This window comes from Aotus nancymaae, unplaced genomic scaffold (genome assembly GCF_030222135.1).
Source record: "Aotus nancymaae isolate 86718 unplaced genomic scaffold, 86718_ANA_hifiasm-v0.15.2.pri h1tg000014l, whole genome shotgun sequence".
Classification (NCBI taxonomy): Eukaryota; Metazoa; Chordata; class Mammalia; order Primates; family Aotidae; genus Aotus; species Aotus nancymaae.
The window spans coordinates 91444897-91467263 of record NW_026988425.1 but is presented as its reverse complement, the minus strand read 5'-3'; the positions used below and the strand labels follow the sequence as shown (position 1 = coordinate 91467263).

General features: G+C 35.1%; 1 protein-coding gene across 2 annotated transcripts in view; it reads left to right on the top strand.

The window, feature by feature from the left end:
- CHD1 (chromodomain helicase DNA binding protein 1) overlaps nucleotides 1-22367 on the top strand; it is a 75228-nt gene that overhangs the window by 1766 nt on the left and 51095 nt on the right. For both annotated transcript variants that reach the window (XM_064376190.1, XM_064376189.1), the window contains exons 2-4: nucleotides 686-886; nucleotides 20879-21080; nucleotides 22092-22211. In XM_064376190.1, the coding sequence (XP_064232260.1) occupies nucleotides 834-886; nucleotides 20879-21080; nucleotides 22092-22211 (375 nt within the window). In that variant the 5' untranslated portion in view covers nucleotides 686-833. The remainder of the gene's footprint in view (nucleotides 1-685; nucleotides 887-20878; nucleotides 21081-22091; nucleotides 22212-22367) is intronic.

The window sequence follows — 22367 nt, the reverse complement described above, 5'->3', positions numbered from 1 at the left end:
TGCCCCAAATCTTTTACTAAAGAAATCAGATATAGTGTATATTACTTTTTTTCCCGCAGAATAAAAAGCAAGTGAAAAACTAGATAAGTATTTTTAAAATTTTATCCCACTCTCCGTTTACCTATGAAAGAACATATTTATTTGGACTTAGGCATTTTTGTTGAGATGATGTGATACCTTTTATTTGCCTGTTCCTCTCATGGGAGCATTTTCAAAACTTTCTCACTCAGGTATATGAAGTTCTTGGTGATAGGAATGAGGGCTTGATCAAAGGTAACCTTTTCCCTCCCTCACTTTATTTATTTGACCAAGTTATCTAATAAGGTTCCGTTATCTTCTCTTGAGATGTATGTATGGGTTACTACCTTGCTTTAGTAGTCTATATATATATATAAACATTGTTAAACAGTTGCAATTAGTCTCTAAAAGTCTTATCACTCCACAAATACTTTAATTTCTTCTGTCCGAAGTATATTAGCAGTAACATACTAAATTCTAGTTAGTAGTCAGGTCCAGAGTGTAGTTACTAGATATCTAGATATTCTAAGTATTTAATAAAAGGCCCCTACTTCTTCCGTACCACTTCTAATCTAATTGGCCTGCGTAGATTTGTACGTTTTAAACAGGGCATATTTATCTTTTTTCTGCAGGAAGTTTTCTTAATTTGTTAATATATTTTCTTTAGGTGAATCAAAGGAGAGTCCCAGGAAACCTGTGAATGTTGAAGAAAATTCATCTGTGAATTTTTATATTCAAGGAGGAGTTAGTATTTATATTCATCTTTTAAACTGGGAAGATTTATATTTTACTTTAAAACTTCTTGATAATTTACAATGAATGGACACAGTGATGAAGAAAGTGTTAGAAACAGTAGTGGAGAATCAAGGTAAGCACTTTATTTTCAGTTGTTTTCTATGAAGAGAATTGAAAACGACTATTTTTTCTTTATTTTTATTATTATTGTTTAGTTTTCCTCATCAGTAGCAGAGTTTTCAGGTTTTCCTCTTAGCTATTCAATACTAAAGGAATTCTAATATACAAAACTTTTTTTGTAATACAAATTTAATTTTTTTACATTTAGATACACAGTAGGTCTTAAATATAGAAAGTTCTTGTTTATTTAAATCTATTTGAAAGTTTATATTTTAGCTAATAATTTAAGCTGAAGCATGTAAAAAAGAGATTTAAATTATTTTGAGTGTTAGTGAAATTTCTAAATGAAGGCAATGAGAATTTTTTCACTATCTTTTTCCGGCATTTTGTTTTCTATGCCTGTACTGTCAAGTGTGGTAACCACTTGCCACAAGTGGCCATTTAAACTTCGTTTACAAAATATTCAGAATTCACTTAGTCATACTAGATACATTTCAGGTGCTGAATAATCACATGTGGCTAGTGGCTTCCATATTGGACAGCCCACAGAAAACATTCTATCACTGCAGAAAGTTTTAGACAGTGCTGAGCCAGACATTTGTTGAAATACTACCTCGGCCCTGTTTTATTTTCAGATTGGAGTTTTAATTATCTGGGAAGAAGTTAAGAGTTCTTGCTTGGGTCAAGTGTTTGCAAAGAAGAGTCTTCAAATTCTATAGCTCCCAAATTTTGAGTTATCTGTACATTAATTTACAATCCATGTAGTTACATGCACTTATTGCATATAGAAATTAGGAATGCTCTCTGTTTACTTATCCCAGTTCTACCTCTTATTAGTTGTGTGAATTAGGGCAAATTACTTAATCGCTGATGTTCTGATTTTTGCCCCATGCAGAGAGGATTACACTATTGTTTATCTTATTTAAAATTCATGGCAGAGCTTGGTAGATCATGCTTGTAATCACAGCACTTTGAGAGGCTGAAGCAGGAGGATCACTTGACCTCAGGAGCTGGAGACCAACTTAGGCCATATAATGAGACCTTATCTCTAATTTATAAAAAATAAAATTTAAAAAAAATTGAGGATTGAGATGCTTCATGTAAAGTGCTTAAAATATTTTCTGATATAATGAGGACTGAATATATTTCCTTATAATCAGCTTGTTTTGTGTAACAGGATCCTATATAACAAAAATATTAATTACAGTGATGGAAAAATGGGAGTGGACAAGAAACAGGAAAGTTTTGGCAATTAGGAAGATTAAGAAAAGAGCTGGGTAGAAAACTAAGTAGTGGTATTTATATTTAATCTGAAATTTGGAATTTTCTTTTTCTTTTTTTTTCTTTTTTAAGACAAGAGTCTCACTCTGTCGCTCAGGCTGGAGTGCAATAGCTCAGTCTCGGTTCACTGCAACCTCCATCTCCCTGGTTTAAGCAATTCCCCTGCCTCAGCCTCCCGAGTAGCTGGGATTACAGGTACACGCCACCACGCCCAGCTAATTTTTTTGTATTAAGACAGTCTTGCTCTGTCACCCAGGCTGGAGTGCAGTGGTGTGATCTCGGCTCACTGCACCACCTCCCAGGTTCAAGTGATTCTCCTACTTCAGCCTCTGGAGTAGCTGGGTTTACAGGCACTGGCCACCACCCACAGCTAACTTTTGTATTTTTTTGTAGAGATGGGGTTTCGCCACGTAGGCCGGGTTGGTCTTGAACTCAGGTGATCCACATCCCTCAGCCTCCCAAAGTGTTGGGATTACAGATGTGAGCCACTGTGTCAGCCTGACACTTGGAATTTTCTGACCTTGCTAGGTATACGTTAGTTTATCAGCTTTCCTAGGTACTGTTTAGATAAATAAGAACATCATAGAGAATAAAATAAGGAACAGTTATGGAAGGCAGCATTATTTAACAAGTGTTGGTCTAGGAGCTATAAAACCTGAGTTGATGCTATCTCTGCATTAATTAAATCTTATATGATTGCCTCAACTCTAAGGATTGAACTGATATTGAAGTTTCATCTTAATTACGAAATGCATTGTAAACTTGCAAACAGTAAAGTTTTGCTAGAATCACCAGAATTGAGGTTTAATTAAAAGACTTTTGAATCTCAGCTTTGGTTCAAATCTCTGTAGGTATACTGACTACTGACTATAGTTAAGTAAATGGAAGAGTCATATTGTCCACCCACAATTTTCTTTTTCTTTTCTTTTTTTTTGAGACAGTGCCTCACTCTGTCGCCTAGGCTGGGGTATAGTTGTGCAGTCTCAGCTCACTGCAGCCTCTGCCTCCGGCTCCTGGGCGCAAATGATTCTCCCACCTCAGCATCCTAACAGGTGTGCAGGCCACCACACTCAGCTAATTTTAAAATTTTTTGAAGAGATGAGGTCTCACCATATTGCCTTTGTTGGTCTCGAACTCATGGGCTCAAGCAGTCCTCCCAACCTGGCCTCCCAATGTGCTTGGATTACAGGTGTGAGCCACTATACCCAGCCTCACATTTTCTTATTCATAGTTGCAATGAAATGGTTAGTAGGTAGAGATACCTAAAGGAATCACAGGAACCAAACTACTCATAAAATAGGAAATAAGAGTCTTGAGAGTAGATCCTCTTGTTGGATATGGAGACATATGTACTAGTATATGCCTGTTCCAATATTTTATTTGTTTTTCTACCATATCTAAAGTGAGGAGGAGTAATAAGTCCAATTTGATACTACAGGTAGAAAAACTTGTGAAATCAAATTTGAAGAATCTTACAATGCGTACACAAATAATTGCAAAGCATATTTCTTTAATTATGCTGAGTTGTTAATTCTACCATACAGGTTTTGTTTGCTTCTGAAAAGTGTGATTATCAAGTTATCTAGTTTTTACAACTGCTTTGGAGTTTATCAGGCGAGAGACCTTCTGTTTTGCCTTCATTTTCTTTCTTACTAGTAGTGCTCTGCTCTGCTCTGCTGTCATTAACACTCAGTTCCCACCCCCTTCCTGAGAAGCTTTTGTCATAAGGCAAAGAAGAGAGATTGTGCCTAGTTAAAAGACTGAGAAAGTGAGCTTTAGAGGTAGAGGGATTTTCTTGAAAATAAACAAAAGTTTCTGTAACTGTGAATATTAATATAGAGTAACTTTTTTCTCTTTTTTTGAGCCAGAGTCTTGCGCTGTCGCCCAGGCTGGAGTACAGTGGCATGACCTTGGCTCACTGCGACCTCCGCCTCCCGGGTTTAAGCAGTCCTCCTGCCTCAGCCCTCCTGAGTAGCTGGGACTACAGGCGTGTGCCACTGCATCTGGCTAATTTTTGTATTTTTGGCAAAGATGGGGTTTCATAATGTTGGCCAGGCTGGTCTTGAACTCTTGACCTCAGGTGATCTGCCTGCCTCAGACTCCCAAAGCACTGGGGATTACAGGCATGAGCCACTACACCTGGCCCCTAATATAATTAGATGAGAAATATATTATGTTTTTAAAGTTGATATTCATTGTAAGTAGTTTTTTAAAGTAAATTTTGGCTTTTTATTGGCTAGAATTCTAAAATGTATTTTTGCTTCTGAATTTCCTTTTTGAACATTTATTAAATGGAATAGAATTCAGATTTCATTTGGCATTTGAGGTTGGTACAGTTAGCTTTCTTTTGAAAAAAATTATTTTAAGTGTTCTGTCTGGAGAGCTCTCTATAACTGTTAACTGAAGGGAAGAAGAATACACAGGAAAATATGTCTCTTTAGCAGTGATATTGCTGACAGTCTTGAAATTTATTTACTAAGAAATGTGGGCCAGGATGCACCTGTATAACAGTTACAGCTCAACACAAGGTTTTATATAACTGAAGTTAGGCTTTTTAAAGATAATGCTGGAAGATTTCAAAGCATCAATTTGCAGCTGTGTGGATTTGTGGTATTTGCAACCAAATTTTTCAAATCGTGGTAGACTTTTTTTTAGTTTTAAAGTTACCTTGAGTGATGATTTTCTTCAGGAATGTATATATGGTTGTAGATGAGAATGATATATGACTTTCAAAGATACTACTTTTCTGTATATAGTCGTAAGATAATGTGTGGGCAAATATTAATGTGAGATTTCCCCTTTTGCTCTGCTTAAGTAGTTGCTTATTTAAGATACTGATGACTGATTGGGTTATAGATGGTGCAGTTCAGTGTTTTAAAATGAGAATTTCTTTATGATAAAGAAATGGAGAAAATGTTTAAACTTTTTTTTTTAAATGGGAAATATTTAAAACTACAGAAATAGAAAAGCTGTTCCAGTTGTGATCTGTGGACCAGCAGTGTTGGCATCACCTGGGAGCTTATGATAACTGTAGGGCCTTGTGCCTCATCTGAGACCTACTGAATGAGAATTGTCATTTTAATGTGATTCTTATGTTTTAAGTTCATATACATTTATATTAAGCTATTCATCTGGAGTCATAGCATCTTGCAACTTTTTTTGTTATTGATGTTGTTACATATGGTTTTAATTTTCTGAGAACATCCAGTGAACTGTGTCTTGAGCCAGAATAGCAAGAAGCTAGGTAAGCTTCATTTTTCTGGAAATAGTGACAATGGAAACCAGTGATTATTGAGCTCTTACTCTGCCTTAACCTAGCATGAGGCACATAGGGCATTGTGCATTACTTGAATTATCACAGTTCATCCTCACAAAACTCCATTGATGTATACAGTGTTATGATTCCCACTTTCCAGATGGGGAAATAAGATTTATAGCCATTTTTTAAAAATTCTTTTTAAAAAACCATTACCTAAACTCTATGCTTTACCTGGATTTCATTGATTTTTTTCCCTTTAACTCCCTCCTTTCTGTTGTAGTATTAAATCCAGAGTACCACGTTGCATTTAGTTGTCAAATCTCCGCAGTCTCCTTTCATCTGTGAGAGTTTCTAAGTCTTTCCTTAGTTTTTATGATCTAAACACTCTTGAGAAATACTGGCCACATGTCCTGTAGAATATCTTGAAATCTTGGTTTGTCTGTTGTTGTTTTGTTTTGTTTTGTTTTGTGATGGAGTCTTGATCTGTCGCCCAAGCTGGAGTGCAATGGCGTGATCTTGGCTCACCACAACCTCTGCCTCCTGGGTTCAAGCGATTCCCCTGCCATAGCCTCCTGAGTAGCTGGGACTACAGGTGTATACCACCATGCCTGGTTAATTTTTGTATTTTTATTAGATACTGGGTTTTGCCATGTTGGCCAGGCTGACCTAAGGTGATCTGACCTAAGGTGATCTCCCGCCTTAGCCTCCCAGAGTGCTGGGATTACAGGCATGAGCCACCATGGCTGGCCTTGACTGTTGTTCTTAGTATAAACTAGGGTTAGGTTTTTAGAAAGAATACCACAAAGATTAAGTGTGCTGATCACGTCATATGGGAAACATTATATCCACATGACATTACTTGTGGTGTTAACCTCTATTACTTGGTCAAGGTAGTATTTGCAAGTTTCCCTTGAAAGGAAATTTATACATCATTTATATATGTATGGATTTATGTGTATGCTTTGAGTTGTAATCCACTAAAGTGGGATCCACTAAAGTGGATTACAACTCAAAGCATAAAGAACATGTTTGTATCCCACTTTAGTGGATTATAACTCAAAGCATGAAGAACATGTTTGTAAATAATATTCATGTATTTATGTATAATACGTACTTTGAGTTGTGATCCAGTAAGTTGACTTGTTACTTGAATTGATCTAGCTTTGACTTTTGGAAGCTTTGTTTCTTTTACACACTCCCTTACTTTTACCCTAGAGTTAGCCACTCTCCAAGAAGCCTTGGTTCCTTGTTCCCTTTTTTTGGAGAATGGTATCAGAAACCAAGATTTGGTTACTAGGTATTCTTGTTGGTATTCAAGTGTCACTACTTTGATCCCCTCTCAGTGAACAAAGTGGACAGAGCTAGATAATATATGTAGATATGCTATGTGTACTTACGTATCTGTAGTCATTTCTGTATCTTTGCATCTGTGTACATATTAACTCATACACAAACATGAGTTCATACTGATGGCTCCAGTTCTAATCCTGTACTACAAGGTTCATTCTAACCTTCCTTTCTTATTCCTTTGTAACTCCGTATCCAACAATGAGAAACCTAGCTCTCACTGTCCACCACTTATGTGCTTATATATTCACTCCTAATATACATGTAAAGCAGTCAGAATTTCTAGGATGTACATTATCAGGAGAAACTAATTTCCTAATTAAAATATGGTGTTTATGTGCAGTGCAGTTTAGTATTTAGCCTTTAAGTTTCTAGTCAAAACACTGTTTTCTGATGTTGGTCAAGTTCATTTTTCCCTCACCCCTTTGAGTGTGATTATGTGATAAATTTGTGATAAAATTAATTTGTCACAATCTGCATTCCATCCTGTGATGTTCGTCACACTGGTTGATTTTTAAAACTTGTGTATAATAACATTTATTCCATGATACACAGTTCTATGGGTTTTGACAAGTGCATAGAATCATTTATTGTTTACTCCAGTACTGTACAGAACAATTCCTTCATCCTAAGAGGTCCCTCGGCATCCCAGATCTCCTGAACCAGAATTTCCATTTTAACAAGATTCCCAGGAGAATTGTATTCATGTTAAATTCATATGTATGTATACGAAGCTGTTCACCTATAGTCATTCAGCATCTTGTCATGTTTTAAAGTTATAAATTAACTTGAAGAAAGATTATTATAATCTAAGGGTGATAATGGAATAGCCAGTCTAAATATACAATTGAGTATATTGAAATTTGTGGGGCCAAATGAGCATGTAAGCGAGGTTAAAAAAAAAAAAAAATAGAGGGTAAATTACTAGTGTCATGTAATGAGCTATTTGGAAAGTTTTCATATCGTGCTTTAACATTTGTAATTTTAATGATGAGAAATGATGTAGTTTGAAAAGAAAGGAAGAACAAATGGTATATATTCAGAAGGGTGATGGAAAGGAAGATATTTATGGATGTCATAGTCCCCCAATAAAGAAGTAAAAGTCCCCTAATAAGGAGAATGTGTTAGACATCTAGCTTTGCAGTTCTTTACCCAAGATTTATTCACTGTTACAAATTTTTGTGTGGCTTAGTTCCAGGTGAAGGAAGGAGAAAAAAGGAAGCATAGCAGAATAAGTACTACCCATGGGGAGTGCATTCCCCATGTGAATGGTTTGAAACCACTAGTTTTAGGGAGAGATTCCAGGAATCTTGTGATAGAATCAACTTGTATATGTGACTGAGAAAATTGGTGTTATGATTTGAAAATACATGATCTATCACTATGATATGAGGTGTCAAAAGTCAAATTTAAATGTTAAATTGCACTCAAGTTTCTTTGGTGTAGATAGATTGAGATCTAAGTTATTGAGATTAAAATAGGTATATACAAAGCTGGAGATGTGCAAAGTTCTATTCCAACAGTACTGACTTCTGGAATTGAGTATCCACAATATCTCTCAGAACTGAGGCATAAGGCACAAGAATAGTGGGATACTCGTTTCTTAATGAAATTGACTCTCAATAGCTATTTCTCTGTTCTACTGTTGTTGCTTTCAGAAATACAAGTGTTTGTTTTCATAATGATTGAGCAATTATTATGTGATAGATACCATGGGATTCTAAAATTTGAGTTCCTTTGCTTATGATCAAGAAAGAGATAAAAGTCTTCAAAAATACATGTATGTATCAGGTGGATGCCGTAAATGCAGAGAGATGTCAAAATCTTTGCTAGTTCAAATGTAGGAGTGAAGTTTGATCATAAGGACAAGTATCAAGCCCAATATTAAAATGAAGAGGTTTTTTTTTGTTTGTTTCTTTGTTTTTGGAGGGAGCGTTTAAAACCATGATAATCTTAAATTTCATATATGTTAAAAATGCCCTGGTAATGTGACTTCAGTGGTAAAGCATTTTGATAGGCTTAGGCAAAAAACTGAGTAATTTAGTTTTTATACTGAAGAAAAGTATGTTAGTAGAAGATAATGAGTCCTAGGGTCAAAAGTTTTTATGTCAAGGGATGGGGCAATTGGAAAAGAGTCAAGTAACGGTCTAAATTCCCACAAGCCTAAAACAAGGAGTCTTCTTGTTTTTGTGCTTGAGATTGATTATTGTTACTTTTATAATACTGTTGTTATAGTTCTAAATGGTCCTCAGTTACATTAGTAAAAGGTAGGGCTTTTATGTGAAAGGAAAATTTATAAGAAAAGAATTAGAATTGTAAGTAGGGTACCAAAATTCTAAATAATCTTTTATCTATTCCAGTTTTAGAATGTATTTAGTACTGAAAGATTGTCTAGCAACCTAGTGTCTGTTACATACTACATTATTTATTTCACTTTTTAAACCAAATGACTCACAGTAAAAGTTTTTTCTTATGTGCAGTACGCTCCCCATGGGTATATGCAGACAGGTGAAATACTAAACAACAAATAATTAAATAATTGTGTTTAAAATTATATATTGCTGGTAACTTCATTTTTTTGTAACAGTATTCGCTAAAGTAATTTAAAAGCATATAAATATTTAAGACTTTTTTTTTTTTTTTTGAGACTGAATTTTGCTCTGTCGCCCAGGCTGGAGTGCAGTGGTGCGATCTTGGCTCACTGCAGCCTCTGCCTCCCGGGTTCAAGCTATTCTCCTGCCACAGCCTCCTGAGTAGCTGGGATTTCAGGTGCGCACCACCACCCCTGGCTAATTTTGTGTTAAAGCCTTTTTTAAAAAGCAAACTAAATATCAGTAATCTCTTTAAAATTGAACATTTATTTGTTTGTTTGTTTATTTATTTATTTATTTATTTTGAGGCGGAGTTTTGCTCTTGTTGCCCAGTCTGGAGTGCAGTGACACAATAATAGCTCACTGCAGCCTCCACCTTACGGGGTCAAGTAATTCACCTGCCTCAGCCTCTCATATAAATTGTATACGTATCTTATGAAACTATTATTCAGTGACTTTTAAATATATGTATACATAGCCCTTATTTCTTACCTGGTCATTTTCTGCTTACTAGAAAGTACTTACTTTTGAGTTTACCCCAGGTTCAACATAACTAAATAATCATCTTTTAAATTAGTCATGCTAAAATTTACTCTTCCTAGTGTCTTTCCACTTTTAGCAGTTTTAATTTCTTCAGTTAGAAACTTTAAGGCAATAGGATCATATTGTACTTTAAGAAGAGTTAATAATACAGTTTTGTCTTGGATTGGTAGATTAGAATGCTGAAAGGAACTGTTGTTTTTGCTGGCGAGTGCCTAACAAAGCAGTGGAACTACCTGGTTTTTAGAGTTGTACAGATGAGAAGATGTTTTCCGAAACCTTTTGTAGCTTTTATTCGTACTATTTCATCAAACTTTTTATTTGTGTTTATGTGTGTGTATACTGCATCATGATGTAAAATGTATTATATAGGTTATGGTCCAAACAGTCTGAAAGCCATTGCTTGACTGGCTACTAATTCTTAAAACTTAGCATTTAGTCATTGCCTGCTACTTTCCAGATTCTTTCTGCAGTCATACTGAAGTGGAAAGTGGTCTATACAATAACTAAAATAAAGGTCCTGACTTAATAATTTTCAAGACCTAGTTAAGAGAGAGATATATATAAGTAATTGTAATATTGTGAAGGAATTATTAATAACATGAGCAAAATATTTTGGGAACATGAGCTAGAGCAATGATCTGTTCCTGGAGAAACCAGGGAATGACTACCTAAAGAACATAGTTTTGAACAGTCTTATTTTCGAATAGTCTTGAAGAGTGAAAAGTTTTATCAATTGTTTTGGAGCGAAAGTATTCTTCAGACAGAAAAGTATGGAGAAAGGTACAGGTGCTGAGTTCTAAAATCACTCCCCACAAAATCATGCCTGTGATTGCATTTCCCCCATTTCCGGTTCCTCAATCAGGAACTGGACCAGTTTTATTTTTCTCATTTTATTTTATTTTTTTGAGATTGAGTCTTGCTCTGTTGCCAGGCTGGAGTGCAGTGGCGCAGTCTTGGCTCACTGCAACCTCTGCCTCCCTGGTTCAGGCTATTCTGCCTCAGCCTTCCGAGTAGCTGGGATTACAGACGTGCACCACCACATCTAGCTATTTTTTTTTTGTATTTTTAGTAGAGATGGGGTTTCACCATGTTGGCCAGGATGGTCTCAATCTCTTGACCTCATGATCTGCCCACCTTGGCCTCCCAAAGTGCTAGGATTGCAGGCGTGAGCCACCATGCCCGGTCTATTTTATCTTTTTGCTTTCACTTAAAGTATTTCTTTTTTTCTGTGGCATTTTGTTCTGATAGAAACTCTAGCTCAATACTCATTAGTTGAGGAGATGAGCAGGTGAGTTAAAATTGTGTATGTATAAAACCTGTTCTTTCCAAAATGTTTATTTCACAAATGTTAGTACAGTGTGTTAGCTAGAAAAACAGGATACTATATTAGAGACCTCAAAACACAAGGGCTTAAATATAACTACTTATTTCACTCTCAGGTAAGTGAGTTCTGTCCTTTGAGATTATCCATGTCCTCTGGCTAGTGAGAACCCTTGCTCTTCTTAATGTGTGGCTTCTAATAATCTAGTGGTTGCCCTTTTCAGCTACCAGGGAGGAGATGCAAAGTGGGAGGGTTTAAGGCAAGCCACTTCATTTTTAAGGCTATGATGTAGAAATCACACATCACCATCACTTCTAGCTGTATCTCATTGGCCAGAACCTACTCACATGACTACACTGAACTGTAGAAGATACTGAGAAAGCTAATCTTTAGCTGGGTGGGCATGTGTCAACCAAAACTGGGAGGGATGGTTATTAATACTAGAGGACAAACAAAATAGATACTGGGTGGATGGGGAGGGGCACATTTTCTGCCACAAACATTAATAGATTTTTTTTAAAATAAACTACTCTCCTAAGAAATTAGTGGCTTTCGTTTTTCTGAACTTCCTTTCAGTTATCCATATGTATTCATAATTTGTATGCTTGTTATTACAGTGTTGGCTTAAATAAATTTAGCCTTCTCTGAGCCTCTATTTATTTGTTTATAATTTGAAAATAAAAGGATTAAATAAGAACCTACTGACACATAGTAACAACTAATAACATATTTTCTTTTTTATTAAATAATTTGTTTTGAAGATATGTGTAGATTTTATTCATAGACATTTTCTGTGTTTATACTTATAAATATGATAGTCCAAAGAACATCTAAAGCAAATTTTGAAGTAATGATTCTCATTTTGAACTCAAGAAACATCAGTGGTTTTTATCTCTCATATCAATATTGAACTCCTATGTGTTAGGCAATTATGTTTTAATCTCTTTTCATCTTCCCAGTAATCTTGAAATATTTTTATTAGTTCTATGTGGCAGAAACATGAGGCTCATCTAACCGGTGTACAGGTACAAATAACAATTAGAAGGAGAAGAAAAGGCTAGAGAGCTAGAGGAAAATAATTCATGTTTGAACTTCAGAACATCAGGTTAGTCCCAAATTTCCCCTGTAAGTGTGTGTCCACAAATTCTTTCAAGAATTCCCTAAAAGAAGGCTGCCTCCCCTGTTTTTAAGAGTTCGGGTCTGGCTCTTGTCCAGTCATAGCTCATTGCAGCCCCGAACCCCTGGGTTCAAGTGATCCTCCTACCTCAGCCTCCTGAGTAGCTAGGCCTGCAGGCATGTGCCACCTTGCCTGGCTAAGTTTGTATTGTTTTTGTGGAGACAGGATCTCATTGTGTTGTCCAGGATGATCTCAAACTCCTGGCCTCAAGTGATCTTCCTGCCTCAGCTTCCCAAAGTGTTGGGATTACAGGTGTGAGCCACCATGCCTAGCAAGAAGCTCTTTTGAATGACATTGACACTTAAGCAGTAGCTATAGGTGGAAGGGAACAAGAGGCATAGGATGAGAATTTAGTGCAGTATGCTCTATTCTTTAGTAAATACAATTCTTTGATTTGTGTATTTATAGCTCTCTTTGTCAAGCGCACAATTCTCCATTATAATTCTGTGGAAAATTAGTTTACCTTCTATCAGGGTTTTCCCAACACCCCTTCCTGAAATCTAATTCATCTAAACACTATTAACAGGTTAAAAAAATAAAGAAAAAGTAGGGAAATTATATATACAAAAAAGAAAATATGTGCTAAGGACAGAAGTAAATAAATGTGTATGTTATTTAATATAATTGAAAATAAATGACAGATCTAAGGCTTTGGTATAGGCAGTCTAATTTACATACAATGTTTAAATACTCATAAACAGTCTCTTCTCTAGTGCTACTAGCAGTTTCTGAGGTGGCTGTTGTATACATTTGACTTTGCCTTCTTTATTTTATTTTAATTTTTTGAGAGAGAGTTTCGCTTTGTTGCCCAGGCTGGAGTGCAGTGGTGTGATCTCGGCTCACAGCAACCTCTGCCTCTCAGGTTCAAGCTATTCTCCTGCTTCAGCCTCCCAAGTAGGTGAGATTATAGGTGCGCACCACCATACCTAACTAGTTTTTTGTGTTTTTAGTAGTGATGGGGTCTCACCATGTTGGGCAGGCTGGTCCTGAACTCCTGGCCTCAGGTGATCCACCTGCTTCATCCTCCTACAAAGTGCTAGGTTATAGCCATGAGCCACCGTGCCCGGTCTTGACATTTGCCTTCTTTAATGTTCATTTTTACCTTTTCAGATTTTTTTTTTTAAGTTTTGTTCAGTTATTTTATTTCTATTGGCCTGGTTTTGCCAATTTATTGACACATTATATATCAGATAATTTTGGTTTTATTTTTCTTATTGAATGTTTACTTGTCTGTTACGTTCACTTGACTTCTGTGGCTTTTAAATTTTTGCATCGTTGTACATTTTTACTACCTGCAGAGATTTCACGGTCTTGGATGTTAATGAAGAAAACTTGGATATAGTAGGTTGCAAAAATCACAACTTTTACACTTCAGTAAAAATTTTTTTGTTATTTTTTTTTCTTTAGACCATTGTCCATAACAGTCAGTATGTATTTTATAATTTAAAAAAACTATTCTTTTACTTAAGGCCTGTATTGTTATTAAATTCAGGAAAATTTACACTGGTACAATACTTGAATTTTCAGTCTGCATTCCAGTTTGATCAATCATCTTTCAGTATAGAGATTACATATTGCATGTGACTGTCATGTCTCTTTAATCTGGACAGTTCTCTTTGTCTTTCATGACATTGGCATTTAAAAGACTATAAGCTAGTTATTTCATAGAATATATTTCTCATTTTGGGTTTTTCTGGTATCCACATAGGATTAGATCCAACTTATGCATTCTTTACTCTGCATACCCAGCTGGAGAACTTGTAGGTAATGAGATAGCTTTCTCAGGTGGTTCACAGCTGGAGCTCACATTGTTTGTCTGCCCCTATTAGTGACGCTACTTTCAATCATTAGGACATGGTGTCCAGCTTCTCCACTGTGATTTCTGATTTATCTGTTACAGCTAAGAAGCAATTTGTGAGAAGACACTTTGAATCTGTGTAAATATCCTACTCAGCAAACTCTTCCCCTAGATTTAGCATCCATTGATGATTTTTTGCCCAAACCAGCATTTTCTATGATGATTGCATAATAATGGTTTTCTAAGAGTACTACCCTGTCTACATTTACCAGTTGACATTCAGAGCTCTATCAGAGCCCTCTGTTTCTGTGTTCAGCACACACTCAGGGGTTCCTGTTTTGAGTAATGATCCTTAATTGTCTTTATTTTTATGCTCAGATCAGATTTGGTCAATGGAAGCCTCCTCAAGTTGGCTCCCATATCCTTTTGTTTTTCTTCTGTCTTTTTTGACATGCCTCCATTATTTTTTCTCTTTTCATTTTAGCCCAGGAAGATTGTTAGACTCGTCTTGTACTTTTCCCATTGCAGCCTTAGAATCTGCCGTTTCTCAAAGGAGCTGTAGTTTATTTAAGTGTGAAATAGTATTTAGAAGTCAAGATTTAGGTGCTAGGTGATTGTAAATTTAAAACTTCAGAGAGGATGAGTTTATATTGGTTGATAAATTGATAAATAGCACATCAAAAGACACACTGTTGTAAATAAAAAAGATATCTGCATAGGGCCATTTTTTTGGTATCACTGTTTGTAGAATCAAAGAACTGAAAACAACATGTACATCCTTGAGGGACATGAAACTATGATGCATCTGCAAAATGGAATATATGCAGTTGCACAAAGAATAGTATGTTTACTACTGTGGAATGATCTCCAGGATATAATGTGTATATGGTCCGCCACCGTTTATTTAAGAGTGTAAAATATTTTAATGACTATTTATGAAAGGGAATATAAACATTCATAATTTGCTTATATTAAAAAGGGAGAAAATAAAAATTTTTTAAATGGTTACTGTAGGGGAAGAAAGGACATAGTGTAGAGGAGTCAGGAATGGAAGCTGAATTTCTGACTATAATTTGTTCTGTAGCTCTGAAGTTGGATCCAAATAAATAAAGCAACATAAAATCAGTAAGAAAGCACAGTCTCTATTAAAAAAAGCACATGATCCTAACTATGCCAAATTGGTGGTCACACAGAGATAAATATTTTACCTGCCTTTAAAGGAGTCATTTGACTGTAGAAGGCAGTATTCCTGAAAACAAAAGGAATTGCATAGTCATCTTAACTTTAATAATCATATTGTTTATAATAATGATATTATTTTGAAACTATTAAAAATTAAAGCAAATAGGTAGTGCCATTTGCAACCAAGAAACTCAACCCAAGTGATGACATGAATATAAAATCAAAGAAATAAAAAGCCTGCAGTTTTGAATTTGAATTACATGAATTCTTAATATATTTTCTCTAAAAATGCACACATCCTAGCTCATTCCATTGAAAAATCCTGAATAAGGCAGCCAATCTGTAGTAATAGGTTCATCTAGTACTCAGATTGCAATTTAGTTTCCAATTTATTGTAAATAGAAGGGCTTTTTGATAAAATGGCTGGGTTATAGCCTGAAGCAAGAAAGACACAAGATGAGCCTGGTACATCTTGTCATATTAGAAAGACAGGTAGATTATCAAAGACTACTTTGGGTCTTGTCAGAAGTACTTAGGAGCTAATAAAGGGATTCCTTTTGGCTAAAGATGGGAGAGTTTGGAAATCAACAATGATGTTTAACTATAGATTAAAACTTATTAAATACAAATCCATGAGTTCATAATGGGACTTAAAAATTTTTTGGTCTACTTTGAAGGATGCTGGTGATTTCACTCATTTTGAAAACTGGTAAATAAGGAAAAGAAATGAAGGGCCTTTTCTTGTACCTCAGAGTTAACAAATATGAGGGAAAGTTTCAATTTATGGAAGTGTTCCACTTAATAATGAAGAAAAGATGTATTGATTAACTGATGAATATCACGATTTTACTGCCTCTCACTAATGAATGAAGACATATGATCATCAATGGCTGCTAAAAATATTAGGTTATGAAGTGATGGGGAGCTTTATAATGGATGGATAAGGCTGGCAGTACCTGAATCCACAGATTTATACTAAAGCTCACAGAAAAGGAAACAACAAAATGTTAAGTGCCTTCTGGTAGAAGTCCACAATACCACTTATAAACTGTTCTTGTCAGGAAGAACTGAAGTTGAATCTGATGAAGCCTCTAGATATAATAGCCAGTTTATAAGAAATACAAGGGGCAGAAAAATAAGTTAAATGATAACACAAGGGTGCACTTAGCAAACTCGGGAAAGCAGAACAGTAGAAGAAACAATCATGAGACTAAAGGCATAGCCTGATGTGGAAATTTAATGTTATTCAATATACTTAATGTTTAATATAATAATATTAAATATCTTTAATACTGAAATGTGATCTTTTAAGATATATTGGAATTGCACATGTCTACATACAGTTTTTTAGTTGAATCAAGATAGACATGAGTTGATAATTGTGGAGCTGGGTGGGAGATTCAAGATAATTCATGTTGCTCTATACATTTGAAATTATATATAAAAATATACTTGGGCCAGGCGCGGTGGCTCATGCCTATAATCCCAGCACTTTGGGAGACCGAGACAGGTGGATCACGAGGTCAAGAGATCGAGACCATCCTGGTTAACATGGTGAAACCCCGTCTCTACTTAAAAAAAAACCAAAAATTAGCTGGGCATGGTGGCGCACGCCTGTAGTCCCAGCTACTTGGGAGGCTGAGGCAGGAGAATTGCTTGAACCCAGGAGACGCAGGTTGCGGTGAGCCGAGATCACGCCATTGCACTCCAGCCTGGGTAACGAGCGAAACTCTGTCTGAAAAAAATATATATGTACATATACATACATACGTATATATGTATATGTATATATATACTTGAAAAGAAACTTTAATTTGAATTACCGTCTTTTAAATGTGATATTTCTCCTTAATTTTCTCTAAGAAAACACTATAATTATATCACAGTATCTATTAATGGTGATTTTTCTTTTGGGAATTGAGTGAGGGATTCAATGGGTTTATGTATTTTTTCCCATGGGTCTGTTATCTGACTAAAGAATTTAGTATTTTTAATAATCCACCTACCACTTTAATATTGTGCCAGTGAGATTTAATGTACTTTGAGGATAACTCTTAAGTGTTGTACAGATATTTCAGTTGTATAAAAGACTAGTAATATTGGTTATTACCTAAAATATTAATTGAAGATCAGAGATTTCATAGCCAAATTTGTGAGTTTTACATAAAATATGTAAAACTATATCCCTAATGTCTCTTTGATTTACTTACTTAGTCATCCATCTACCCATGAAACATTGTGCTCTTCATTTAATACTTGACATAAGAGTAGCAATAAGTCAGTCCCAGCGCCGCTCAAGGAACATATGGTCTTAGGTAGGTAGGGTATGTTAAAACAAAAACACTCAGTGATTATTACATTGTTTGCTTGTAACCAAGATAGAGGTGTATATTCAAGAAGTTTTGGGAGTGCTGAGAAAGGATACCTAATTTAACGTTGGGTTGGGATAGAGTTGGCAGAGATTTGTTGGATGAGTAGCTATGAGGTGGGACTCAAGTTAAAAATTACATAATAAAAAGAAAAGAGAAGGAATGGTACAAAGGCAGGAAATGGAAAGAGTAAGTGGCTTTCAGAGAATTACATGTAGCTTGTCATGTAAGCTTGAACTTAGGGCTGTAAGTGAGCAACTAGCTGAAAATAGATTGGAGATTCCTGAAAGATCTCATACGTGTTTGTTGAACTTTGTTATAGGACAGAAGACTTGAAAGGCCATGATCAGCTTTTTATTTTAGAAAGAGCATTTGCAGCAGAAGGCAGAAATAAAATTACTTTATTGGGGAGAGGATTTTCATCTATTTTACCTCAAAGTTTTATGTCTGTAACTTTTTTCTGGCCCCATATATATTTTTCTTGCATTTTAAAAATAATCTCTTTTTTAAAAAAATTATGGAAAACATTTAACCTAATTCCAAAACTGAAGACTCATTTCAATTGCTGTTCCTTCTACTCTTTCCTCCTTTTCTCTTTAGGTAATAATTTTTGAATTAGTTGGACCATTGTTGCTTTTAAAAAAATACAAGCAAGTATATATAAATATTTTTCATTCTTATACAAAAGAAGCATTCTATAAACATTTTGTATCTTTTTTTCACTTAAACTGTATCTTAGATCATTCTATACCAGTAAATAAGGTATTTCTTACTCTTTTTTGCATATTCTTTATCCTGCTAAAGAAAAACTCAATAAAATAAATACCTTATTCAGTATTTCTAATACCCAGGGTAAATACATTCTAACAATAAACCTGTGCCATTAGAGTAGCCTAGCCTCCAGCTGTTGCTTTTATCTCCGGACAGAACTACTTTTGCCTAAAGAATGTGAAAGAAAAGTTTTCTTTTTTTTTTTTTTTTTTTTTTTTTGAGACGGAGTTTCGCTCTTGATACCCAGGCTGGAGCGCAATGGCGCGATCTCGGCTCACCGCAATCTCCGCCTCCTGGGTTCAGGCAATTCTCCTGCCTCAGCCTCCTGAGTAGCTGGGATTACAGGCACGCGCCACCGTGCCCAGCTAATTTTTTGTATTAGTAGAGACGGGGTTTCACCATGTTGACCAGAATGGTCTCGATCTCTTGACCTCGTGATCCACCCGCCTCGGCCTCCCAAAGTGCTGGGATTACAGGCTTGAGCCACCGCGCCCGGCCGAAAGGAAAGTTTTCTATATTAATTTAAGAATTTTGATTTGTTAACAAGCAGTTTTTACTTGCTATGCATCTGGAATGATTAATGAAGATATTATTAAGAATTACAGACCTATAATAGCCCCCACAATTCAATCATTCATATATCTATTTATTGAGCACCCATCTGTGTGGTACTATGCTAGGTACACTGGAAAAAAGAAACAGGATCCTCATGAAGCTTTTAAGCAATTAAAGATAGTTTTCCGCTTAACTGTTTGATGAAGAATTCATTTAACAGCACTTTCTTCTAAGTGTTTTCTGACTACTATACCAAACCTGGTTGTGTCTTTAGTGCTCCCCATATATGTGGATCAGTTGTCTTAAGCATAGCAAAGAATATTTATCCGTTTATATGACTGTCTTAAGGTTAAATAGTTCTTTTAATGGTAAGGACTTTGTCTCGTCTCAATCTCTCCCCAGTGCGTAACACATGATAGTTCTCAATAAATTTTATTGAATAAATGAAAGATTTGCTTACCTACTGTGTTAAGGGAAAAATAAAATTATATGTCAGGAAAAATTTCTTCTAATATCCTTGCTTAAATTTCTCACAAGGGATGCAAGTAAAATATGGCTTTAAAAATTAAACTTTAATATGTTGTTTTTGGACCTCAAAACTATGTGACCAGAGAGCAGACATGATGGCATAAATGATCTTTATAGCGTAAGCCTTTAAGAAGCAAATTTTTATTTACCATTTCTACGAATAAAACATTCCATTAAAGACACAACTGTGCTTGTTCATACTTTAAGCATTTATATATCTCACTTGTAGAATCAAAATTCTTCCTGCAAATTTTTATTTCTCTGTTTTCATGCAGAAATTAATTAAATCCTTGTTCTGGAAAAAGAGAATTACTGTCTGTTTTCTCAGAGTAGTAGCTCCATCTGGTGGCATTTTGGAAAATTACAGAAGAGGACAGGAAGCTTGTATTTTCTTGTATATCTGTAAACTATATTACCTGTGGTTTCTCATAAAGCCAAATGAAATTACATCAAAAGCTGAGTCTACCATATATACCAGAAATGTACTGCCCTGGTTTTCAACATACAAACAAATGACTTTGGGGATAATCACATAGTCAGCTGTTTAGTCCAGACCATTTCTGCTCTTAGACTAAAAATTAGAAATGAAGAAAAAGACACTTTATGAAATGTTAATCATGTATGTGTATACACTTTAGGAAATATGAGAATTATGCTGTTTCAGATTTATTAATGAGGAACTTACTAATAAGTGATTTTCTCAGACAATCAGTGTTACTGATGTTTTTAAATAAATTAATTTTATCATAGCTCAATTGTAATAAATTATATTCTCCTGGAGTGATAGAACATAGAAACTTGAAAACGAGCAGAAACTACAAATAAATTTCTGGCTGTTACTATAAGAATTTTTTTTAACACATTTGATCTTTTCTTCACACATTTCCTACTTTATAATTATCAGAGCTTTATAAAGGTAGGTACCATGGCTTCAACTTCTTGATTTCTCAGTTTCTAACCTAGGATCTTGTACTTAGTAGATTTTGCATATTGTTTTAGAAGAAGATTATGATCTTAATGCTTATGTTTTAGCCATAAAAATCTATTAAGTATGTCATAAATCTCTCAACTATGTAATAATCTATCACGTATAAATAGATAAATCTATCAAGTATGACAGTTGTTACTATAGATTAACTAAATCAGTTCCATTTTTTTGGCCAAAAATAGTTGAAATATTAAGTATGAAATAAAATTTAATGATTTGGGGCTTTCTACTGACGTCTAAGAAAAATTAAATTCCTAATGAATTTTGTTTGAAATTGTTTATTTTCAAATTATAGCCAGTCGGATGATGATTCTGGGTCAGCTTCAGGCTCTGGATCTGGTTCGAGTTCTGGAAGCAGTAGTGATGGAAGCAGTAGCCAGTCAGGTAGCAGTGACTCTGACTCCGGATCTGAATCAGGCAGTCAGTCAGAGTCTGAGTCAGACACTTCCCGAGAAAACAAAGTTCAAGCAAAACCACCGAAAGTTGATGGAGCTGAGGTAATCAATAAAATACCCAATGAAAGGTAGATTGCTTGTATTACTTTGGGAAAATTTAGAGCATTGGTTTATACCATTCTTAATCTAGCTTTTAGAGAAGATGAAAGACATTTTCAAATTTACTTTTAGTGATTCTCACATTCATGGTGGTACATCTGTGGACTAATTGGCTTCAAATAGATGCAGTCTCAAACTAGAAAACACAAAGTATAAATCACATACACACAAATTAAACTTTTTCGTCCTCTTGGGCAGAAATTGAGTTTCATAAACAAACATCCATTGTGTCATAGAGAATTTAAGACTTCGTGAGGTCTACTTGTTAACCTTACTGTGTATGATCTCTGCTTTCAAGATCTTCAAAGGAGATACTTTATTGCTAATAGCAGGATAATTTAATAGAACTTAGAGTCCTCAAATATAATGATAGAATAGGGTAAGGGGCCATTATGTTTGAAAAAAGCTACTACAAGAGATAGAAAAACTAGTCTATACTTGATAATAGTATACAGTGTTACTCGGAGTACCAGTCCATGAGGAGATAAGATGCTTGAGGGCCAGAATATAAATTGACACACAGCTTCCTTCATAGAGAAAATCTTGCTGCCACCCCCCTCAAAGTCTGAACTAAAACAGTGTGCCTAGTGACATCGTTGACGTATATTCTGACTTAGCCTCTTCACCTCACACTGATAAAATAGGTAACCACACTATGAGTAGCACTGATATAGCGTATTATCACTCTGTTGTTGAAAATAATGCTGTCGGTATCCAGAGGATATTGATTAATATTGTCTGTGGAACTCAACACACCAATTTTTTAAATATATAACTAAAACTCAGCATTTTATTTAATTATCTTGCAATGATAATTTTGTTACATATAAGTAAGGAAAATAGTCTTCATTACTTTGAGGCAGTAAAAATGGTGGTGTAGTTTTTCTATAAATTAGCCTTTTTTTGCAGTTTTCTTAATACTTCATCATTCACTGGTTTATGTTTCTATTATAGTTTTGGAAATCTAGCCCTAGTATTCTGGCCGTTCAGAGATCTGCAATGCTCAAGAAGCAGCAGCAGCAGCAGCAACAACAACAACAGCATCAAGCCTCATCTAATAGCGGATCAGAAGAGGTGCATTTTCATCATGAGCTATTATTTTAAAAATGGATGTGCTGGTGAATCACTTAACTAGTATTTGTGAAATTAATTAAAAATAGGTGCTTTGAAAGAATAAATAGGAAATACTTTAAGTATATGTATCAAGAATCTTGAAATATAGACTTGGCA